At 45.1% G+C, this 21,340-nt stretch overlaps 1 protein-coding gene and 1 pseudogene across 1 annotated transcript; both read left to right on the forward strand.

The window, feature by feature from the left end:
- The first annotated feature begins 6,043 nt into the window (after positions 1-6,043).
- Positions 6,044-12,424, forward strand: LOC101780563 (flowering time control protein FY). Its single transcript, XM_004951766.4, has 18 exons — positions 6,044-6,378; positions 6,751-6,842; positions 7,036-7,104; positions 7,466-7,570; positions 7,835-7,930; positions 8,010-8,092; positions 8,189-8,260; positions 8,343-8,440; positions 8,740-8,799; positions 8,869-8,929; positions 9,007-9,094; positions 9,314-9,377; positions 9,557-9,635; positions 9,727-9,816; positions 10,036-10,124; positions 10,373-10,821; positions 11,548-11,808; positions 11,953-12,424. Exons 1-18 carry the CDS (start codon positions 6,186-6,188, stop codon positions 12,016-12,018), a joined length of 2,115 nt encoding a protein of 704 aa, XP_004951823.1. The 5' UTR covers positions 6,044-6,185; the 3' UTR covers positions 12,019-12,424.
- Positions 12,425-14,518: 2,094 nt separating this feature from the next.
- Positions 14,519-21,059, forward strand: LOC105914050 (annotated as a pseudogene).
- The last annotated feature ends 281 nt before the right edge of the window (positions 21,060-21,340 follow it).

A 21,340-nucleotide genomic window follows, 5' to 3' on the forward strand; every position in this document is an offset into this window, starting at 1 on the left:
TTTCTATCATTCAGAATTGGCCTCAACCTAAAACTCTCACTTAATTGAGAGCATTTCTGGGATTAACCGGTTATTACAGAAGGTTCATACAAGGCTATGGAATTATTTGCAGACCTTTATTTCATGCATTAAAGAAAGATGGGTTTGAATGGACTCCAAAACAAACTCAAGCCTTTCAAAAGTTAAAAGAGATTATGTCCAACCCCCTAGTTTTGTCTCTCCCAGATTTCTCTCAACCATTTATTTTGGAAGGAGAATCTAGTGGTACTAGGATTGGAGCTGTACTAATGCAAAAATGATCCTGTTTGCATTGATTTGATAACAAAATTGAGTATCGACAATCACGATGTGCCTCATTATTCACTTGCTAATGGCATTTTAAGATACAAAGGGAAAGTTTGGATTGGCCAGGACACTTTCTTGAGGCAACAGTTATTGGACAGTTTTCACAAATCTGCTCTGGGAGGACATTTAGGTGAAAGAGCAACATATCAAAGATTAAAATTAGTCTTTTATTGGCCAAGAATTCATCAGCATGTCAAAGAGTATGTTACGGCCTGTCCTATCTATCAGAAAAATAAAAGTGAGCACACTCCATATCCTGGATTATTAGAACCACTTCCTATTCCTGACATAGCTTGGACTCACATTTCCATGGATTTTATTGAGGGTTTACCAAAATCTAATGGTAAAGATGTCATTCTAGTGGTGGTTGATAGATTCACAAAATACTCTCACTTCTTCTTAACATGAAGTCATCCTTTCACTGTACAAGATGTCATTCCATTACATGGTCCACCAGTGGTGATGGTGACAGACAGAGACAGGATATTCACTAGTGCTATTTGGCAATCTCTTTTTAAAGCGTTGGGCATAAAGTTACATTTGAGCTTAGTCTACCATCCCCAAATAGATGCGCAAACAGAAAGAGCCAATCAATGCCTAGAAAATTATCTCAGATATGTGCTTCACTGGTCCTAGAAGATGATTCTATTAGCTATCCTCAGCTGAATGGTGGTACAATACCTCTTATCATACATCCTTGAACATGACACCATTTCAGGCTTTATATGGTTTTCCTCCTCCTATGGTTGCTGAAGTAGTTCTACCTGACTGTCCCGATGACAACGCAAGAGAGATCCTGCAAAATAGGCAACTAGCAAATCAATTGATCAGAGACAATTTGGCTAAATCTCAAGCTAGAATCAAGCATCACGCAGATAAGCACATAACAGAAAGGGAAGTTGAAGTTGGCTCTATGGTATACTTGAAAATTCAACCATATAGGCACACTTCTTTAAGTTTACACAATTCACTGAAATTGCACTCAAAGTATTATGGCCCATTCAAAGTTCTTGAAAACATCATATAAACTACTCCTACCAGATCATTGTACACTACATCCTATTTTTCATGTCAGCCAATTGAAGAAACACATTGGTCCTACAGTGGTGCCAACTCGTGACTTGCCTCTAGTGGATGCCAAAGGGCTTATCAAAGTAGAACCATAAATTATTTTGGAGAGGAGAATGATTCCTAGGAACAATGAACTAGTGGTGCAATGGTTGATCAAATGGTCTAACCTTCTCCAATCAGAGGCTACTTGGGAAGATGCTTCTTTCATCCGTAAGGTTTTTCCTTGTTTTCATCCTTGAGGACAAGGATCTTAAGGAGGGGGCATTGTCAGGATACAACTTCAGTCAGCCAAGCCATTCAAATAGCGATTCAGAAGGCAATCTCATAGTCGACGTCCAAGATAATGCTTCATCGACTTCCCGTGAGCCATCTGTGTGTCATCCAACGACTGAGATTGTTCGCTTGCGTCGCTGTAGTGTTTCACCATTGTTTTCAGATTGACAACAGTAACTTTTTCAGAGCTGTAAAAGCTCTTTTACTTCTCCCATTTTAGCTGAGTTGTAATAGCTGGTCTGGCGGTCGGGAGAGGGTATTATGGAATCAGAACCAACCCTAGATCGAGTTCTAGCTTAGCAGTAGTTCTTGTGGCACCGCTATGGTGATCTGGTGTAACTGAACTTCTCGTTTTTCCAGTTAATTGCTACTACTAGTTACTAAAATTCATATATGTTCCCCTCTTGATCTTGGCTTGTGTTCTTCTTTTCTCTCTTGATTCCTGCTCGAATTTCTCGTGTCCTGACAATCTTGGTCTCCAACGGGTGCTTGAGCATGCCGCCCTAGTTCCATTCCCACGTGAAGAGTTGCGCATGTGGGGGAAGCGGCGAAGGGAGCGGGCGGAGGAGGAGGGAGGCCTGGAGCGCGCTAATGGCGGTGGAGGAGGGCGGGCAGTGTCAGCAAGGTGGGAGGCGCGTGACTTTATGCGGTGGAGGTGGCGGCGTCCAAGCGAGGAAGGAAAGGAGGGGCGGATTGAGGGAGATAGGCAGCGTGATTGGCGGGCGGGACATGCGCGAGTACGGCGGGCAGGTAGCTGCTGGTGCGGTGAAAAAAATAGGCGCGATTTGGCAGAAACAATTTCCTTGATTCATTTTTTATGGGTTTGCACCCTTTCATCCTCCCCGAAAGTCTGACAAGTGGGTGCAACATGAGGAGTAAGGTGGGTCTAAATTGGGTGAGAAAAGTTTTCAATTGTTTTGGATCCTTATAGTACAGAATAGTATAGATATAGTATAGATATTGGACCCATGAAATTAGGAAACTTATGAGACTCATCGATGTAGGCGGATGAATTGTCACATTCACCTTCTAATAGTGCGCTATTCAATTAGGAAATATATTAGCCGGCCATTTAGCTATCCTTATGAGACCCACGGATGTCGGTGACCCCCTGTATGTATAACTGGACGTTTCTTCATCTTTAACCAAAGGTCATACACACACACACATAAAACTCTATTTGAAAGAAATATAGGATAAGATGGTTTCATCAGCCTTTTTCATGACTCACTCTTTCGATGGCGCATGGTTCCGAGGTCGACTTGCTAGCGGTTGTGGCTTTCGTTGGCCTGATGAACCCCAGCTGCTCATTTGATCCATATGGAACAAGGGAGATTTGCATTTTCATTGCAATTAATTAGCAATCAAAATATGCATTTTTATGCCAAAAATAATGGATCTTTTTTTGTAGTTGCGTTGGGTTCGTCCGTATTGTCACGACCAGAGGATCGGTGGAAAATTCCTTGATGCCGATCGAACTCAACAACAACTTTATGATGGTCACAAGAGTTTATGTAAACTGTGATAGAGGTGCGTTAACAAATTGGAAAATTAATCACATTCAGTTGGTGTTATGTGAATTTCTAATTCATGGCTACCGGAGAATTTCAGCTTGCTTTGAAGAATCCGAAAACACATCTATCACCTTGATTGAAAATGGCACATACCCTACGGATATCGAACCTTGAAGGTGCTTTAGAATTTTTTATGCTCGACATGATGCATGTTATTTGCGCACTGTCACTGTGCTTATTTGGTTTATTATTCTTGTGCAGCGATTAGAACTGGGCTGCGCACGGATGTTATGGCACACGATAGCATTAAAGCTGCCATTGCCGCACGTGCCGAGGAGATCAAGAAATTAGAAGCACGGTCAAGGAAATTATGCGTTCCGCGTTCCCTTAGGTTCCGTTTGGATCATTGGAATTGAATTCCATTCTAATAATCATAATTTAGACACAAATTAATTAAGCTAATATAATTGTATGTGGAATCTAGTTGTATATTATAGTTGGTGATATGAGAGAGATACTTATATGCTACACTTCTACTATAGATAAGCGAGTCCAAGAGCGTGCTATAAGAATTGAATTCCATTCTAATAACCATAATCTATAGAATCAATTTCCATCTCCCACCTCATGAATTTAAGATAGGCTTATATCTAAACTTTGGAAAGTTGTGGAATGCCACATTCCAACATAAATTAGCCTACTCCATTAAGTAGATTCCAATTCCATCAAAATGAAGGGATCCAAACGGGGCCTTACTGATTTATATGAGTACACGATCAGTGGCAATCGGTTATCCTTGACGACCATGAAAATAAATGCATTTGTGGAGTGGATCTTGCCTATTGATGAAGTATTAGATTGAGAAGCAGTTTCAGTTTCTTCGCAAAAAAAAAAGAGAAGCAGTTTAAGTTTAAATGTAATAATTTGGCCACATGTCTGTTGGATCTTCTGCCCATTTTATAAAAAAAAGCTTCCTTCATTGCTCAACTAAATTTCTTGATCAACATTTTCAAAATTACATAAAGCAAGGGAGAAACGAGATTGTGATTGGTTAGATCTAATTTTATAGAAAGAACTATCACGCCCAAATTTGTGGAGCCATGTTTGGAAATAAAAAATTAAAATAAAGTAAGGGACAAATGAGATTGAGATAGGAAGAATTATCAAATTTCATTCCATGCATGGTGTCGCGTGGCGTAACACATAAGGACATAACAACTACATGGTGCCAAATTTGGAAATACAAAACTTAAATTTAGGGACAAACAAGATTGTGATTGGTTAGATAATAATTTTAGTTAAAGAATCAACCAGAAAGACTCAAAAATGTTTCATTTTGCAATATACACATCTAGACACAAGCACAATTGTTCTCTTTTATTTGACTGATTTGTACGTAGGGCTGGACGTCAAGTTAGAAACTCATATGTTGGCTCGGCTCATTAATATTTTGGTTAGCTTAGCTTGGCTCGAAGGATTTTTAAACGAGCCGAGCAGCTATTTTTACTTGTTTTGTTAACAAGCCAAGCTACTCATGAGCCAACTGAGCTAGAAGGCTAAAGGTTCAATATAGGGTTGAGATGTGAATTAGAAGAGTCTATACTACACCATAGGGTTGAGATGTGAATTAGAAGAGTCTATACTACACCGTGGTTAGAGTGTAGAAACCATTACCTTATGGTGAAATATTTGTATGACTACATGTTGAAAAAAGTTGAAGAAGTATATGGTCAAGGTCCGTATAAGTCCGTTAGTTGATAAAGATAGATCGTTAATGTATCAGCATTAAACAAGTATTTCTATCGATATGTATGTCTTTTATTGCTTACTCGGATTTCTATAATAACTGTTTATATTATTTTATTTAAAAAATTTATTTGTCATGTTTTAATTATACACGCACATCCACTAGTAATTAATAACCAAAGAAATCATAAAAAGTTGCAGTGGCAGAGCTTGGGCCTAAACGCATGACGGGTAGATGCCAAGAAGGCAAGAAGCAATGCTAAACTGTGCAGGAGCTTAGGGGAGAATTTCCAAAAAGATTAACTGCCATTCAAGTGTAGAAATGGCACAGGAATTGCCATTCCTAGTGCCATTTTTAAGCATTCCTAGTGACCGTAACAAAGCTTAAGTCTCAACTCTCAACCTGCAATTAGATGGGGCTGCCTTTGGAACTTTTTTCTTCCAAAATACAGTAGTATCTATGTGAAAATACTAACTTCGGTGAGGATTTCATTAAGAAAAGTATTATTAATCCCTAATTCAAATTGGTTGCACACTGAAGCTGAATACATGTTATTGGGCTATATTCATTGCAGATGGGCTTGTTCGTTTACTGAAGCTTGAGGCCCATACAAATCAGCTTATTCAGCCCTATCAAGCTACTTGAGCCCATGAGGCTTGCGAGCCTATGCTCAGGGCTCAGGCTCAACTCGTTTATAACTCGAGCCGAGCTCTAATTGAGCTTAGCCACCTGAGCTCGGGTAGCGAAGCGTAGCCTATCCTCGTCGTTCCTTGCGGGCGCTCTCGCCGCCGTACTTGCCGCTTGGGGCCTGTGCGCCCTTGGTCTGCGCGGCCGCCGCCTGACACGCTGCCTCCGCCGAGCCCGTGCCAGTCGCCTCCGCCGAGCCCCTGACACGCCGCCTCCGCCTGACACGCCGCCCCCGGCGAGGCCCCTCCACCAGGAAGGCGAGCGGAAAGGCGAGCAGCGGCGAGCCCCCTCCCCAACATCTGCAGCGAGCAGCACCACCGGAGGCCGACACCAGGAGCCGAAATACGGGTCAGATCGGCTCGAGTTGTTGGTGGACCTCGGGCACGTAGGCTCGCTCGATCTCGGCTCATGACAGCCGAACCCATCGTCTCACTGCGCTCCCTCCCACGGCGCGCCGCCGAGCCCAGAGCCCGACCACTTTCCCGCCGCACGGATCCAAAACCCTAACTCCGCCTCGGCGCCTCTCCCCTCCCGGCGAGACGGCGGAGATGATGCAGCAGCAACAGCAGCAGCTGCCACCTCCGCCGCAGCACCAGCCGCCCCAGGGCGGCGGCGGCGGGGAGTTCTACCGCGGACCGCCGATGCGGCAGCTATCGGCGGCGTCCTCCACCAACCTCACCCCTGAGTACCCGGCGCACCCGGGTCCCCCGCAGCAGCAGCAGCATCAGCCGCCATACGACGGTAATAGCTAAACACCATACTCGGTGGTAGCCGCTGTTCCACTTTAGGGATCAGAGCAGTGCAGTTAGATCTAGATTAGATTGCAGGTATTGCGTTACTGTTAGTTTGTATTAGGCCAGTCTCAATGGGGGATTTCATATGAGTTTCATTAGCATTAAATTCTATGCCACATTGCAAATTTTGCTGACTTGACAGAGTCATTACGAAGAGAGAGTAGGGAGAGTTTCATCAAATGAGAGAGGAGTTTCATCTGTGTGAGCGGACTGCTACAAAGAAACATACCGGGAGTTTCTTGTGATTTGCTGTAGACTCCTCGGCCCTCATTATCATATCATAATTGCAGAAATAACAATGTAATTTTTGACTCTGCAGCTTATGGTGACAATTTTGGTGCTAAAAGGATGCGGAAGCCTGTCCAGCGACGAACAGTGGACTACACAAGCAGTGTTGTCCGTTATGTTCAAGTAATATGGACTTTACTTTGGTGATTCACAATATAAAATGAATATTTAGAAGTGCTTCGAATTTTGATACTTTATGGTTTATGTTTCTTTGTTTGTTTTTATATCTTGTTCTGAATTTGCAATGCTTATCATTTGGTACCCGCAGCTTTCTTCCCACCAAAAGTGCTGATTTCCACTATGTGCATGTATGCAGGCTCGCATGTGGCAGCGGGACGCGAGGGACAGATTCACATTACAGCCAACTCCTGCTGCTGTCCTAGATGTACTTGCCCTGACTTACAATTATATATTCAAAAGATGGATTGATAGTTGCGCTAGAAATACTGATTGGTTTAAGCTTTAGAAGATAGTAGCTATGCTGTGATAAATACCTTTATGTGTATGAAGCCATGAGCAATAGAGTCCATTTGAAATTCAGTGTTAAATATTTATCTAGCATACAATAGATACAATGTTACTTTGCACCGTATAATACTATAGGTTCAATAATGAAGTTCATATGAGTGATCATCGTGCTCTAGGTTGCGCAAAATCCAATTAGTTCTAACTAATCAAAGATCTTTGTATAATTCGATAACTATTTCTTGTTATATATAATAGTCTGAGAACTGTTACGGTTGCAGATGTTACCATCTGTTGCTTATCCGGATAATCCTTCCACAAGTTATGCTGCCAAATTTGTGCATTCTTCAATCAATAAGAACCGGTGCTCTATCAATCGTGTCTTGGTAAGTTTTGGGATACCCATTTTACTGCTTTCCCAATAGTCCAGATTGAACATTTCTCTGTTAAATAATTTCTTAGATGCCTTGCTGTTGGTTATACTTACATAAATGATAAATCTTGTCAAGAAACTGTATTTTTCTTATTAATTTTGACTATTTTAATGTGTTGACTCGTCAATTATGTGGCATAATCATCACTTCAATAAACATTCGGTTTTCTTATTTTCATCCACTTGGAGTATAATACAAATTTATTTGTGGATAAAGTGGACCCCTACAGGCCGTCGGCTTATCACTGGATCACAAAGTGGTGAATTTACGCTATGGAATGGACAATCTTTTAATTTTGAAATGATACTTCAGGTATTCCACATTACTTACTGTTGGACTTACTAATATGTTGGTACTTTTAGCTTACCTTTTGGAGAAACCTGTCAATTAGGCTCATGATCAACCTGTGAGATCAATGGTTTGGAGTCACAATGAAAACTGGATGGTTACGGGTGATGATGGTGGCGCAATCAAGTATGCCACCCTTTGTTTTTGTACCTTCCAAGAAATTGCCATTTTGAACTTTACATCGTTTAATCCATTAGCTGAATGGTTTGAATTCTTTTGCAGGTATTGGCAAAGTAACATGAACAATGTCAAAGTGAATAAAACAGCTCACAGAGAATCGGTTCGTGGTTTAAGGTGATGGTTATCTAATGCACTTCTTTTAGTTTGCTATACCAAGTTCATGTTCATTGTGTGCTGAAACGTGTCCTTCAAACAGCTTTTCTAGAACAGACTTGAAGTTCTGCTCCTGCTCCGATGACAGAACCGTTAAGGTTTGGGACTTTGCAAGATGCCAAGAGGAAAAATCATTGACTGGTAATGTTGCTAAGCTTTTCTTACAAATGTTAATATGATTTTTTTAAAGAACAGGAGGGGTGCGCCCCTACTTATTAAGATGTATAAATAAAAATGGAGTTTACACGAAAAGAAGAAAAAGAAAGGAATAATAACAGCAAAAACTACATAAAGGAACCTAGCCAATTGCTGATCAAGGGGAAGTAGAAAAAATGACAATTCTCAATCTGATTGCCAGTTGACCATGTGAAGTTATTGTGTGATATTACTTTGTTTGCTTTTTTCATCAAATAACCTGAATTTCCCTTCAACTCAGCCAGGCCACGGTTGGGATGTTAAAACTGTCGATTGGCATCCTACAAAGTCTTTATTGGTTTCAGGTTAGTGTATGCTTGTGCTTGTTTAATGAGTTCATTTGTGCAGCGCTCATTCAATTCTGTGCTCCATAGGTGGTAAAGACTATCTTGTGAAACTCTGGGATGCAAAAAGTGGGAGAGAGCTAAACTCATTGTCCGTATTCTTTTCACTTGCTTATTTTGTTTTTTTTTTCTTGAAGTTCTGTGTTACAATATGGTATATATCTGCAGCCATGGTCATAAAAACATTGTGCATTGTGTAAAGTGGAATCAGAATGGGAACTGGGTACTGACTGCCTCAAAGGATCAGATTATCAAGGTCTGTGGTTTGTGCTTTTGTACCTTGTTCTGTTTTTTCATTTCTTCTTCAAAGCACATTTGTAAGATGGTAGCATATGCTTTTGTACGCAACATTCTAGCACTAGCTATGTAGATGGTTACAATCCATCCTGGTAATCAATAACTTCTTTTATGATGGCAGTAAATTTATACTTTTCCATACAGTTGTTCACTCTTTATGGCTAATTCATTCATGCAGCTGTATGATATAAGATCCATGAAAGAGCTTGAGTCCTTCCGTGGGCACACCAAGGATGTTACTGGTTAGATTGCTGTTACAATATTAAAATTCTTATGTTCCTTCATATGTTTTAAGATTTACTCACTGCAAGCACACATTCTATGGATGTTAGAATAGCGGCTTAAATTTTTTTAGGAAAATATTGTGCCCACTCTTGTTTGCCAAGGTTGTATCGGTCACTCAATTCCTTCAATTTTACAGCGTTGGCATGGCATCCATTTCATGAAGAATATTTTGTTAGCGGGAGCTTTGATGGAGCAATATTTCATTGGTTGGTCGGGTAAGATACCTGTAGCGTCACTGAAACAATAATCTTGGTTAGCCCAGGAATGTCTCATTTTGATGAACAAGCTATTTCATTTGTTTGGCAGCCATGAAGCTCCACAGATCGAAATAAACAATGCACATGACAATAGTGTGTGGGATCTTGCCTGGCATCCTGTAGGCTATCTACTTTGCAGGTACTTGGCCGTTTACTTTCAAAGTTGGCAATTAACACTCTTTCTGATATGTTGCTTGCTTTGTTCTGTCTTGCATATAGTTATTTAGTAGATTGTACTGTTATGCAACATAAATCTGGTTCTTGAATACAATCTCTTGTGCATTGTGTGGCCTTATTTACCTTTTGCTTTAGCTGCATGTGAACTCATTAAAAAATGTTTACTATATTTTTTTGGCAGTGGGGGCAATGATCATGCTACAAAGTTCTGGTGTAGAAACAGGCCTGGTGATATTACCCGTGATAGATACAACAGTGGCCAGACACAAGGTTGAATTTAGTTTGTTTTATCTCCTTTATCCTGTTTTGGTCATAAAACTTTAACATAATGCTCTTGCACTTTGCACATGCGCGCGTGCACACACATACGTCCCAAGTTCCAATGTCACTGTTTAGTTAGATAAAGAATTATGGTCATCTATGACTTGCTTCATGAAGGTGTTTAATGGTGTTTTATGCTGGCTTGTGATCTTTTGTTTCAGTGAAATTCTTAATGCGAAAATTATCACCTTTTTCAGGTTATGTTGACCAACATCCTGCTTTTGGTGCTCGTGCTATGGGTGGATTCCAGATGCCTGAACCTCCAACACCTGGACCATTTGCTCCTGGATTGTCACGTAATGAAGGCACAATCCCTGGCATTGGGGTTGCAATGACCTTGGATGGATCTGATCAAGGAGAGCAGAGACCATCTATTCCAGGTCTTCCACCTGGGCAACCCCCTCTGCCACCCGGTCCTCATCCATCACAACTTCTTGGGCAGCAGCAACAATACCAACAGATGCCTCAGCAGCAACATTCCCAGTTTCGGCCGCCACCTCCAAATATGCCCCAATTGCAGCCACCAGCTCACATGCTTTCACATTCGCAAGGATCTCGTCCGACACTTCCCCAGCTTCCACCGATGGGCGGACCATCAATGCCATCACCAGTGAATCCACCACTTCCACCAATGCCTCACCCAACGGTACTGTTTACTCTTCACTAATACCTTTATGAGTTAGACATAATTGTTTACTTAACATAACGTAACATATTCTGTTTCTATTTATCTTATCTGCTAGTGAAAGACCAAATGCTCATATGCAAACTATTGCAAGTTTGCATTTCAAATGAACCCCGTTAGACCTTCTAAATAATTTGCATATCTGCTATATTTAGAGATGAAGTATGAATACATCTGAGTTTGAGATGAAGCATGAATACATTTGAAAACATTGTATCATCAAGGCAGAGTTATTTGCTGCAAGGATTTCAGAACCATGATCAAAATCACCAGCAGATCAATTCCATGGCATCCTCCTGGTTCTGGAAATGCCCTTTTTTCCGTCTCTTGCAAAAGATTGATTTCGCCCTTCTAGTTTTGGTTATCTGGTTCACTTCCTACATGTCTAATAAATAACGAATAATACTGCATTACCTTGCATCCTTTTTTTAAGAAACAAAAAGAACAGTAAGGACTGGTTTGGCCGAAAATGCAGTAACTGGTTACTGTATGAAGTTTTCTAAACCCTGTTTACTGTACACTATCTTCCATAACACTGCTTTGCCGCATGATTCTATGTTCTTGTGAATTCACCAGTCAATTCGGTGCTGCATCAAAGCTCAAAGGAAACAGATTAAATTATATTTGTATCCTTTGTGCTCCTTGGTAAATTACTGACAGTGAATTTAACAATTCTAATGTTTCTAGGCAATGCAAGGTTCACAGAACCAGATGATGCCCCAAATGCCACAGCACATGATGGGCCTAAATCAGATGCATCCTGGTTCTGTTCCTCCTGGCAATGTACCTCCAATGGGTGGGTTCCCAAGTGCGATGGGAAACATCCAAGGAGCATCAGGTTCATCTGGCATACAAAATTTTCCTATGGGTGGCATCTACAACCGACCTCAGGGACAAATGGCTCCACAAGGACAAATGACATCCATTCCAGGTCTAAGCTCTTACCAGGTAAGACTCTGTTGCCTCTTGATTTTGTCATACCTAGAGCTACTAGGCCTAGTCATCTGTATTATTAAACATTTCTGCATTATTTAGCTATGTTGCTGTAAGTTGGTTATATTAAGTGACGCATGGCGTTGCTGATTCTTGCAGGGAATGGGCAATGTTGGCCTTACACAACCCCCACCACCACCACAGCACCCACCACCTCGTGGTTGAACACCACAGTGACCTGGAGCAAAACGACTTTGATACTGAGCCTAGAGTTTCCCGTGATACCTGAATTTGTAATATCTTGCTATCTAGACCCTCCTGCAAATTCAAACGAATTTTGCCCAGGTAGCTAGGATTTTTGCTATCTCGTGCCGTGATTTACAGCTTAGGAGGCCTTCCGCTCAGTTCACGCAAGGGCCGTGCTGCAGTGGACATGTTGGCCTAATGACCTGTCTGGTGTCTCATATTTATACTGTAGTTTGTATTTTGTGATTACTTGTCGGCTGCTTAAATGTAGAACAAAGAGAAAGTTCTGTCATGTGGTTTTGAGAAACATGAACTGTCCTTGTTCCAGGTATCGACGGATGCGTACCTAACCGTTTACATTGTTGGTACTTAGGCCAGATGCAAACTCGTGGCCAGTTTAATTTTTTGTTATATTACAGCAGTATATCAGTTGGATTGCCATTTCTACTTCTGAACTGTTGTTCGTCGGACGCATCCACGGTGAGATTAGTTGTAACAAAAGGAAGAACAATGGAAGATATAGATCTTGTGAGCTGAATAAAGTAAAAAAAACTACCTGGTTGGTGTACACTGCATAACCGAACAGAAAGTAAAATCAAAAGGATCGGAAGCAGAAGGGCTGCAACTACAGCGTAAGACTACAATCAATATTGCAAGGGAGACGATGGGCTCCTTGCCATGTCCAAGTGAATGCGCCTTTAAGAATTGCCATGTTAACAAACCGAACTGAAGAACCTCCAAAGAAAACCCTGACATGCCGTTGGTCAAAATGTATGTGATGAATAAATCCAACTGCAATGTAAACAAGTTGACATAATGTAAAATGCTTCTCGTGTTCCGAACTTTACACAAAATGATTCTGGTGGAAAAGCTTTACAAGCAATAGCACATGTTTTTTGCATTACCTGTGCAGAAACAGCACTAGCAAGACGGCTAGGGATGTCCTTTGGGTGCGTGAAAGATTCTCCTAGCTGATCGAGTAGAGAACCTGACAGAATGCTAAGGAAGAAAACATTTCCAAGCAAGAAGTAGAACACCATGTTACAGGCTTTAATTTCCTTTTGGTTGTTGGCAATACAGCCTTCAGATGATGCCATACCAAGCACCGCAAAGGGAACCAAGTATATGAAGCCATTTAAGATCATGCCTGGAAGATACCCAGTCACAACAGAATTCAAACCTGGTCTGCAAGATAACAGAAAATCACCTGCGGCAACATTGTGATAACCATAAGTGCCAACCGAATCATAATATTAATTCGAAGTTTCTGACACGTACATAAGCTGCACGGCTCTCGCTAGTGGAAACCACCTTTTAATCTTATCAAATTGCACCATCCCTGCACAGCTGTCACAGGGATGGTAAAGAACACTGTTAGCAGAAATGCAGCAACGAAGCATGTGTTTGGTTTTGGAACGATGTGAGTTGGGTTGGAGCCGATCCCCTTTTGTGGGTTGGGGTCAATCCATCTCGTGTTTGGATGAGAGGGATGGGTTGGATCTAGTTTTTTGTTTGATTGGAGGGATTGAGAAGGTTGGGATGGATGACATTTTAACACCGTTAGCAACGGGTCCCACCTATCAGCTGCGGGGCCCACATATCATCCTCACCCACCTTCTTCTTCCTTTGGCCACCCTCCCTCTCCCTCGCGCCGCTGCCCCTCTGCACATGCGGCCGCCGCTCCTCCCTCCCCTGCGCCGCCGCTCCCTCCCCCCACGTCGGCCACCACCCCTCTCCCTGCGCCGGCCGCCGCTCCCCTCGCCGCGTCCTCCTCCGATCATCCCCGTGATGTGGGCGGAGGGCGGCAGTGAGGGCGGTGGGAGGAGGCGGGGCTAGCGGGAGGGCGGAGGGGCTGGCGGGAGGAGGCAGGGCCGGCGGGAGGACGGAGGGGCGGGCAGAGGGCGTCGGGCAGGCGGCGGTGTCGACTGAGGAAGACGCGGGGGTGGGGAGGAGCGCGCACGGGAGAGCACGGTGTCCGTGCGGGTCGAGTGCGTGCGCATCTACGGGGAATATTTCCTATGGGGGACGAACCCAACCCACTCCATTTCCAACCAAATGTGGGACGATGGGGTCAAACTTGTTCCGACCCACATCGACCTGGTAACAAACACACATGAAGACTCCGAGTTTATACATCGCCATGCGCCGAAATGGAATGGCCAAATTTTTCCATATCGTATCATTCGGTTCAGGAGCATAAGTTGTAACCAATGAAAGTGGATTGCCAAGTAGTTGCATCTCCGCAGCACGGACAGCACCCAACCGGGATTTGAATGTGACAAAAGCTACAGGTACCTCCTACAGTTGAAACTAACATTAAACTTTATCTGGAAATAGCTATTTCTGTTCCCTGTTGGGCTACACAAACGATTAAGGGATACCCTTCACACAAGTGAGTTACCTTTTGTTTAAGCATATTTTCACACTGGAGGAGGCGGATAGCCTGTAGTACATCTTTCAGTTTTTGTTCTAACTTTGACAGAGAATGGATCCACAGGCAGAACCAGTTTCATAAGGTATACTCTAGAGTTTATATGGGGCACAGTTGTTAATTCTAATTATTCTTCTGCAGTTTTCGATGATAGCAGGCATGATTAAAAATCTTTTGCTTCCAATTTTACTCTAGATGGGCTATAGGGATGGTATAACAGAAGGGCAGAAGGACTCTGCCCAGGAGGGTTTCCATGTTGGGTTTAGGCAATCTGTAAACGTTGGCTACAAGTGGGGCCTTGTTCGTGGGGTTACCAGGTATATCTTGCTAAGGATAGGCTTCTTGTACTGCATTCTCTTCTAACGTTCCTTCTGATTTTCACTTTTTTTGTTTGTTTGTTATCCGTCAAGCAGTGCCCTAGCTAGCCTTCCTGACAGCTTGAAGGAAAAACTTGTGCCAGATGCCCAGTGTAGAAGGAAACTCTGGATGTGCAGAGCTCTGTGCAAGAAATATCAGCAGATGATGCAAAGATGTTCCATGAAAGCATTTGTCAGAGTAGTCATCCTTCAGAGAAATCACATGTAACATCAACTGCCAGATGGAACTACAGAATCTAATAGGATCAAAAGCCTATTGAGGGATATGGGTACCCCATGGGTCACCACCGATCAGGATACTAGCCGGTCCTGACAAGTGGACCCGCCCAACCAGAGCATGCGGGCTAAGAGCATGGATATACTTGAAGCGGGCTAAGGGCATGAATATACTTGAAGTACACGTTAAGGAGGCCGGGCAATTCAAATCAGCCCGGATATTGCGGGATACGTATCGTAATCCGACTCAAGTCACCTTCTATCACTACGGGAAAGCTAAAAATTGCTTTTTTTGCCGAGTGTTTTTTCGAGCACTCGGCAAACAAGCTCTTTGCCGAGTGCCAAGCCAAAAACACTCGGTAAAGAAAAAACACTCGGCAAATTGGGACTTTGCCGAGTGTCCAATAAAAAACACTCGGCAAACCACCCTCTTTGCCGAGTGTCAAAAAAAACACTCGGCAAAGAGGGGGGTTTGCCGAGTGTTTTTTTCGACACTCGGTAAAAAAATAATTTTTTTCCTCTTTCCACCTTGAAATTTTTTCTACTCCCTACGTACAACATGTGGTACTCAATGTTAAAGTTTAGTATATTTTTGAATTTGTTTGCTATATTTATTTAATTAATTGTATTTCAAGAAAATTTTTGGTATAATTCAAATTTGAACCGCAAGTGATTCAAATTATAGAATAAAATGAGTAGAAAAATGATATTCATGTTATTCGGCCCAATTTGAGACCTGACCCATGAGATGACAAGAAATTTCGAACATTTTGTTCAGGAAACACGACCACGAACGTGTGGCAGTGGTATTTTTAAATTATAAAAAAAACAAGCAAAGTCTGAAAATCATGAGATTTGTCATGATGTGATGATATCATACGTGGAGGCTGTGGAAAAAAATTAAGAATGTTTTGCACATTTCGTCACGTACGATGTTTACAAACCGAAGCATTTCAGAAGAAGAATAGTAACGTTGAGAAGGATTGCATAAGATTTGGAGTCAAAGTGACGGTCGAGTTTTGATTTGACTACAAAACTTTTTGTATAGTCAATAGAGAATATATATTATTTCATGTAAATTTTTGACAATTTTTTGAAACTGTTGGATATTTTTTAATTTTTTTTAAAAATAGCTTTGCCGAGTGTCCTAGTTTAGACACTCGGCAAACAACCCTTCACCGAGTGTCACACCTAGGACACTCGGCGACTTTTTTTTCCCAACCGCCAAGGACTTAGTCCCCGCACCGCACCCGGCCCCCTCGATCTCCTTCATTCCTCCGCCACTACCCCCACCCGTCCCCCACCTCTTCCTCTCTCCCCCCGCTGCCGCCCGGCGCCCGGCGCCCCCGGCCCTGCCGCCCGCTGCCCGGCGCCCAGCCCCCGGCCCCGCCACCGCCCGCCGCCCGGCACCCGGTCCCCGGCCCCGCCGCCGCCTGCCGCCCGGCGCCCGCCCCAGCCCGCCGCCCCCTTCTTCCCCTCCGGATCCGGCCTCGCCTTCCCCGGCTCCCTCCCCTCCGGCCGGATCCGCGCCCCCTTCTTCCCCTCCGGTGCGGATCCGGCGGCCCCTAGCTCTCTCCCCTCCGGATCTGGCGCGGATCCGGCAGCAGGCGAGGCGGCATAGTGGCGGGTGGCAACGGGCGAGGCGGCGTGGTGGCGGTCGGCAACGGGCGTGGTGGCCGTGGCCGGCGGCCAGCGGCTTTTTCTGTTTTTTTTTCCGAAAATGTTTGCCGAGTGCTTTTTGACACTTGGCAAATCATTTGCCGAGTGCCCGATGTTCGACACTCGGCAACTCCACCGTTTGCCGTGGGAAAGTTCGCCGAGTGCCGTTCGCCGAGTGTTACACTCGGCGAACTCTTTGCCGAGAGTTTTTGGGGAAACTTCCTGTTTCCGGTAGTGTATGTAACAAGCGAGTAGATTAGATTCAAACCGACTTGTAACCCTAGGTCGTCAGCCTATATAAGATGGCTAAGGGGGTCTTCTGAGGGCATCCAATCCAATCTGTAAACCACGCACCAACGCAAAGCAATACAAACCACTGACATACAGGATGTAGGGTATTACTCTCCGGAGGTCCGAACCTGTCTAAACCCTCGCATTCTCATGATCACCTTCGATTTCTTAGTTTCGCAATCCTCCCTGCCTACAAATGAACCACTGGGTAACCTCAGGTGGATTGCCGGGCTACTAAATCCAACAGTTGACGCGCCAGGTAGGGGTGACTGTGAGATCCTCCCTGGCGAGTTCAATGGCATCTCGTCCCAATATCATCTTCCCTGAGAGCATGAATGACATCCATCAGAGTTCTTAGTGCAAGTCGACATGGTATCTATCCATGGCGTCACCAACATCTTCGTCATTACGTCAAGTTAAATTCAAAGTGGAGTCTGAAACGATCAGAACTCTCGGTACAAGTTGTGGGAACCAGCCAGCAGTTCGACGCGGATACGGAGCTGATGATCGTATCGAGTTCGGAAAAGAATAAATTTCAGCCAGTACGACTGCGATTCGGAATCCATCAAGGATGCGCAGTATCCAGTCCAAGCTGCCTATTCCCGTTGCCTGCTCATCCAGTATAGAAAGCCAAGCTGCAAGCTCCGCACGTGCATCGAGATGGGAAGCAGGCGTTCAGCTGTTGCGGTTCTGCACTTATGCTGCTGCAAATCAAAATCTCGGAGTACTGAGCTACGCGCACAACAAAGAAGCTACCAAGGCACTACAAGATCTTCGCTTGACGCACACAAGAGATGTATGCGAGCACAGCTATGACGGTCGTCCTGCTGCATCGACTTACCGACGACTACTTTGACTACTTGTGTTGACCAGAAACTAGTCGGGACACTCCATCGACAACTAGTTGGAATCAACTCCGACTAGTCGGATTCATCAACAAACCGTCGCGGCTCCATCGACGACCGCCATAGCTTCATCGACAATCATTCACGAATCAAGCTAAGTCCTATTTTCAATTAAATATTTTATGGCTTCCGTATACCTACATGTGTTTCGGCTTCTCCATGTCTCCGTGACTTTCGCCGACCGCCTCGGCTCCAATGTCTCTGTGACTTTCGCCAACCACCTTGGTCGCACCCCGACTGCTTATACAGCTTGATCCGTCCACTACACAGGCGGTTGGGGGCTACACCCCACGGGTGCCCAGCTCATGCTAGTGCTTTTTTGCACAGTTCCGACTGCTTTGCGATCTCCTTCATGTCTTGTATGTATTCTCTTAACAGTTGTTAAAGTACTCGGGTAGTACATGCCTTAATCCGTGAAACCTTGACTCATCCTGCGCGTCTCCTGTATGCGAGCATCGGGTCAGCCCCATCGCTATAGCCTGAGATAAGTCATCCTCTCCGTGAGCAATGATCATAAGGACTAGGTGCTTAAACATAACATACTAACTACCCGGGGAAATTACTCGACCTACAAGAGCAGGACGTGAAAGAATTTACTTCTACAAGGAATCAAACCTCCAAGTTATTCAATCATTAAATATTCTACATTATGCTACATAATGTTTGCATTGTCTTTTTACAACTCAGAAATGACTCGACGAGCTTTCGCGACTCGGCCGGCTCCCAGGCTCGGGGGCTGGGCGCCGCGGACGACTCAGTGTGCCTCCTGTCACCCGGCTGACCTCTTTGGCCCAGGGTGGGAGGTGACTCAACGTACTTCCATGACTCGTCCGGCTCCTAGGCTCAGGGGCTGGGCACCACGGACGACTCGGTGTGCCTCCCGTCACCTGGCCGACCTCTTTAGCTCGGGGCGGGAGGCGACTCGACGTGCTTCCGCGACTTGTTCGGCTCCCAAGCTCGGGGGCTGGACGCCACAAATGACTCGGCGTGCCTCTCGTCGCCCAGCCGACCTCTTTGGCTTGGGGTGGGAGGTGACTCGACGTGCTCCCGCGACTCGTCCGGTTCCCAGGCTCGGAGGCTGGGCGCCGCGGACGACTCGGCGTGCCTCCCGTCGCCTGGCCGACCTCTTTGGCTCGGGGTGAGAGGTGATTCGGCATGCCTCTGCTAGTCCTCGCGCTCACGCTTGGGGGCTGGACGCCTATTTCAGGTTGGTGTGTCTCCGTGGCTCCGCTAGTCCTCACGCTCACGCTCGGGGGCTAGACGCCTATTTCAGGTCGGCGTGCCTCTGTGGTTCCGCCAGTTCTCATACTCGAGGGCTAGGCGCGTACTTCAGGTCGCGTGCCTCTGCAGCTCTGCCAGTTCTCGTTCTCGCGGGTTGGGCGCCTAGCTCTAGTTGGCATGCTTCCGTGGCTTCGCCTATCCTTGTGCTCGGGTACTAGGACCTGCTTTTGGGATCAATTTTTTCTTTCTTTTTGACCATTGGACCGATTATAGTAATCGCTTCAATGCTCGGGGGCTATTCCTATGGAGTGCGTCTTGTGACGCCCTCCATGTCCTTCGCTTCGACCTACTGGATGCCCGACATCCATCAACTTGGCACTCGACTTCGCTCTGCGCGTATGGATCTACGTTCGCTCAGATTTTCTTTATTTTAAGCACCGAGCAGCCTCTCCATCACTATGACGCCATCGCAGCTTCAGCCGACCACATTCCAAGCTTTGCTACGGTGACCTCAAGTTTCTATTCGCCTACACATCGCTCGGGGGCTTGAGGGATATGGGTACCCCATGGGTCCTCACCGACCAAGATACTGGCCGGTCCTGAAAAGTAGGCCTGCCCGACCAGAGCGTGCGGGCTAAGAACTTGAAGATACTTGGAGTACACGTCAAGAAGGCCGAGCGATTCAAATCAGTCCCGATATTGCGGGATACGTATTGTAATCTGACTCAGGTCACCTTCTATGTAACAACCGAGTAGATTAGATTCAAACCGACTTGTAACCTTAGGTCGTCAGCCTATATAAGGCGGCCAAGGACGCCTCCCGAGAGCATCCAATCCAATATGTAAACCATGCACCAGTGCAAAGCAATACAAACCATCAACATATAGGACGTAGGGTATTACTCTCTGGAGGCCCAAACCTGTCTAAATCCTAGTGTTCTCGTGATCAGCTTCGAGTTTTTGGTTTCGCAATCCTTCCTGCCTACAAATCAACCACTTGGGTAACCCCCAGGTGGATTGTCAAATGATCTAGTGTTGTTGCATGAATGCCCGGATATTAAGAAGTGAAGAGTTGGCATGAGATTCATGAACAAGTTGGCCTGAAGTTGCAACCACTACGAGCCAACTAAGTCTGGCAGAATCGCCACTACAGAATTCCCAGATTACTGAATGCCTGCCAGGGCTATACGTGAATGCTATTCAGGGACCTAATTTGGGATGGAGCTGATACTCAGAAAGCTTGAACCTCAGTATCTAGAACTCTAGAAGTTTTGAAAAGATATGTAGCTGTAAATCTTGAGATTTCATATCGCTCTTTTGCTGCATACTATAACAAGTATTGTAAATGTAACTCCAATAAGATATCGATTTTAATACAGTAGCAATGTTTTTTCTTCTTGAATATTCATAACTACATCTTCCTGGTGATTGGTGAATTATAGAATCTGTGATAATGGTTGAGCTCCTTTACGGTGGACAATACTACTCTATACTACTGTTCGAAAAGGACTCGTATGGAAGGATCCAACGGTTGAGATTAATTGTATACTACTAAAACCTTAAGCTGTAGTATAGGTAGTATACATGGGTAGTATGGGTAGTATAAGGGTATTATTGGAAAGATGTAAAGTGGCAATGTTGTAATAGATCAAATGAAATCTTTGTTAATTGTAATGTTATTTCTTTTTATTCCTGCTCATTTCCAATCAGTCGGAGGTTGCGACTGGGCCTCCTCATTTCCAATCCGTCGCAGCCTCATCTAGGGTTGCAACGGGGCGGCGGCGCCGACTCCCCGGCGGCGGTAGGCGGAGAATCCGGCGGTCAGCGGAGACTCCGGCGGGCGGCGGCGACTACGGGGCCGGCGGCAGCGACTCCGCGATTCAGGAGATGCGCGCCGCGCTGCTGCTCCACGGTACCTAGGGTTGAATTGGGGCGGCGGCGGCGACTCCACGGCGGCGGGCGCCGGAGACTCCAAGGGTCGGCGGCGACTACGGGCGGGCGGCGGGCGGCGGCGCGGCTTAGGATATGGGCGCCGCCTCTGGCTCTTCCCGCACGCACGCCGCCTCCGGCTTTTCCACGCCGCCTCCCGCCGCAAGGTTCGCCTCCGGATCTTCCAGGCCGCAGGCCTCCTCCTATCGCTCGGCCGCCGCCGCCTCCCACACGCCCCCCGCCGTCTGGACGCCTCCCGTCGCTCTCGCTTG

Source organism: Setaria italica, chromosome I (genome assembly GCF_000263155.2).
Source record: "Setaria italica strain Yugu1 chromosome I, Setaria_italica_v2.0, whole genome shotgun sequence".
In the NCBI taxonomy this organism is placed as follows: Eukaryota; Viridiplantae; Streptophyta; class Magnoliopsida; order Poales; family Poaceae; genus Setaria; species Setaria italica.

Coding starts and splice junctions, on each gene's coding strand:
- LOC101780563 (XM_004951766.4), top strand. CDS start 6,186: ATGATGCAGCAGCAACAGCAGCAGCTGCCACCTCCGCCGCAGCACCAG. Junction 9,378..9,556: donor GCACACCAAGGATGTTACTG/GTTAGATTGCTG, acceptor TCAATTTTACAG/CGTTGGCATGGCATCCATTT. Junction 10,125..10,372: donor CAACAGTGGCCAGACACAAG/GTTGAATTTAGT, acceptor CACCTTTTTCAG/GTTATGTTGACCAACATCCT.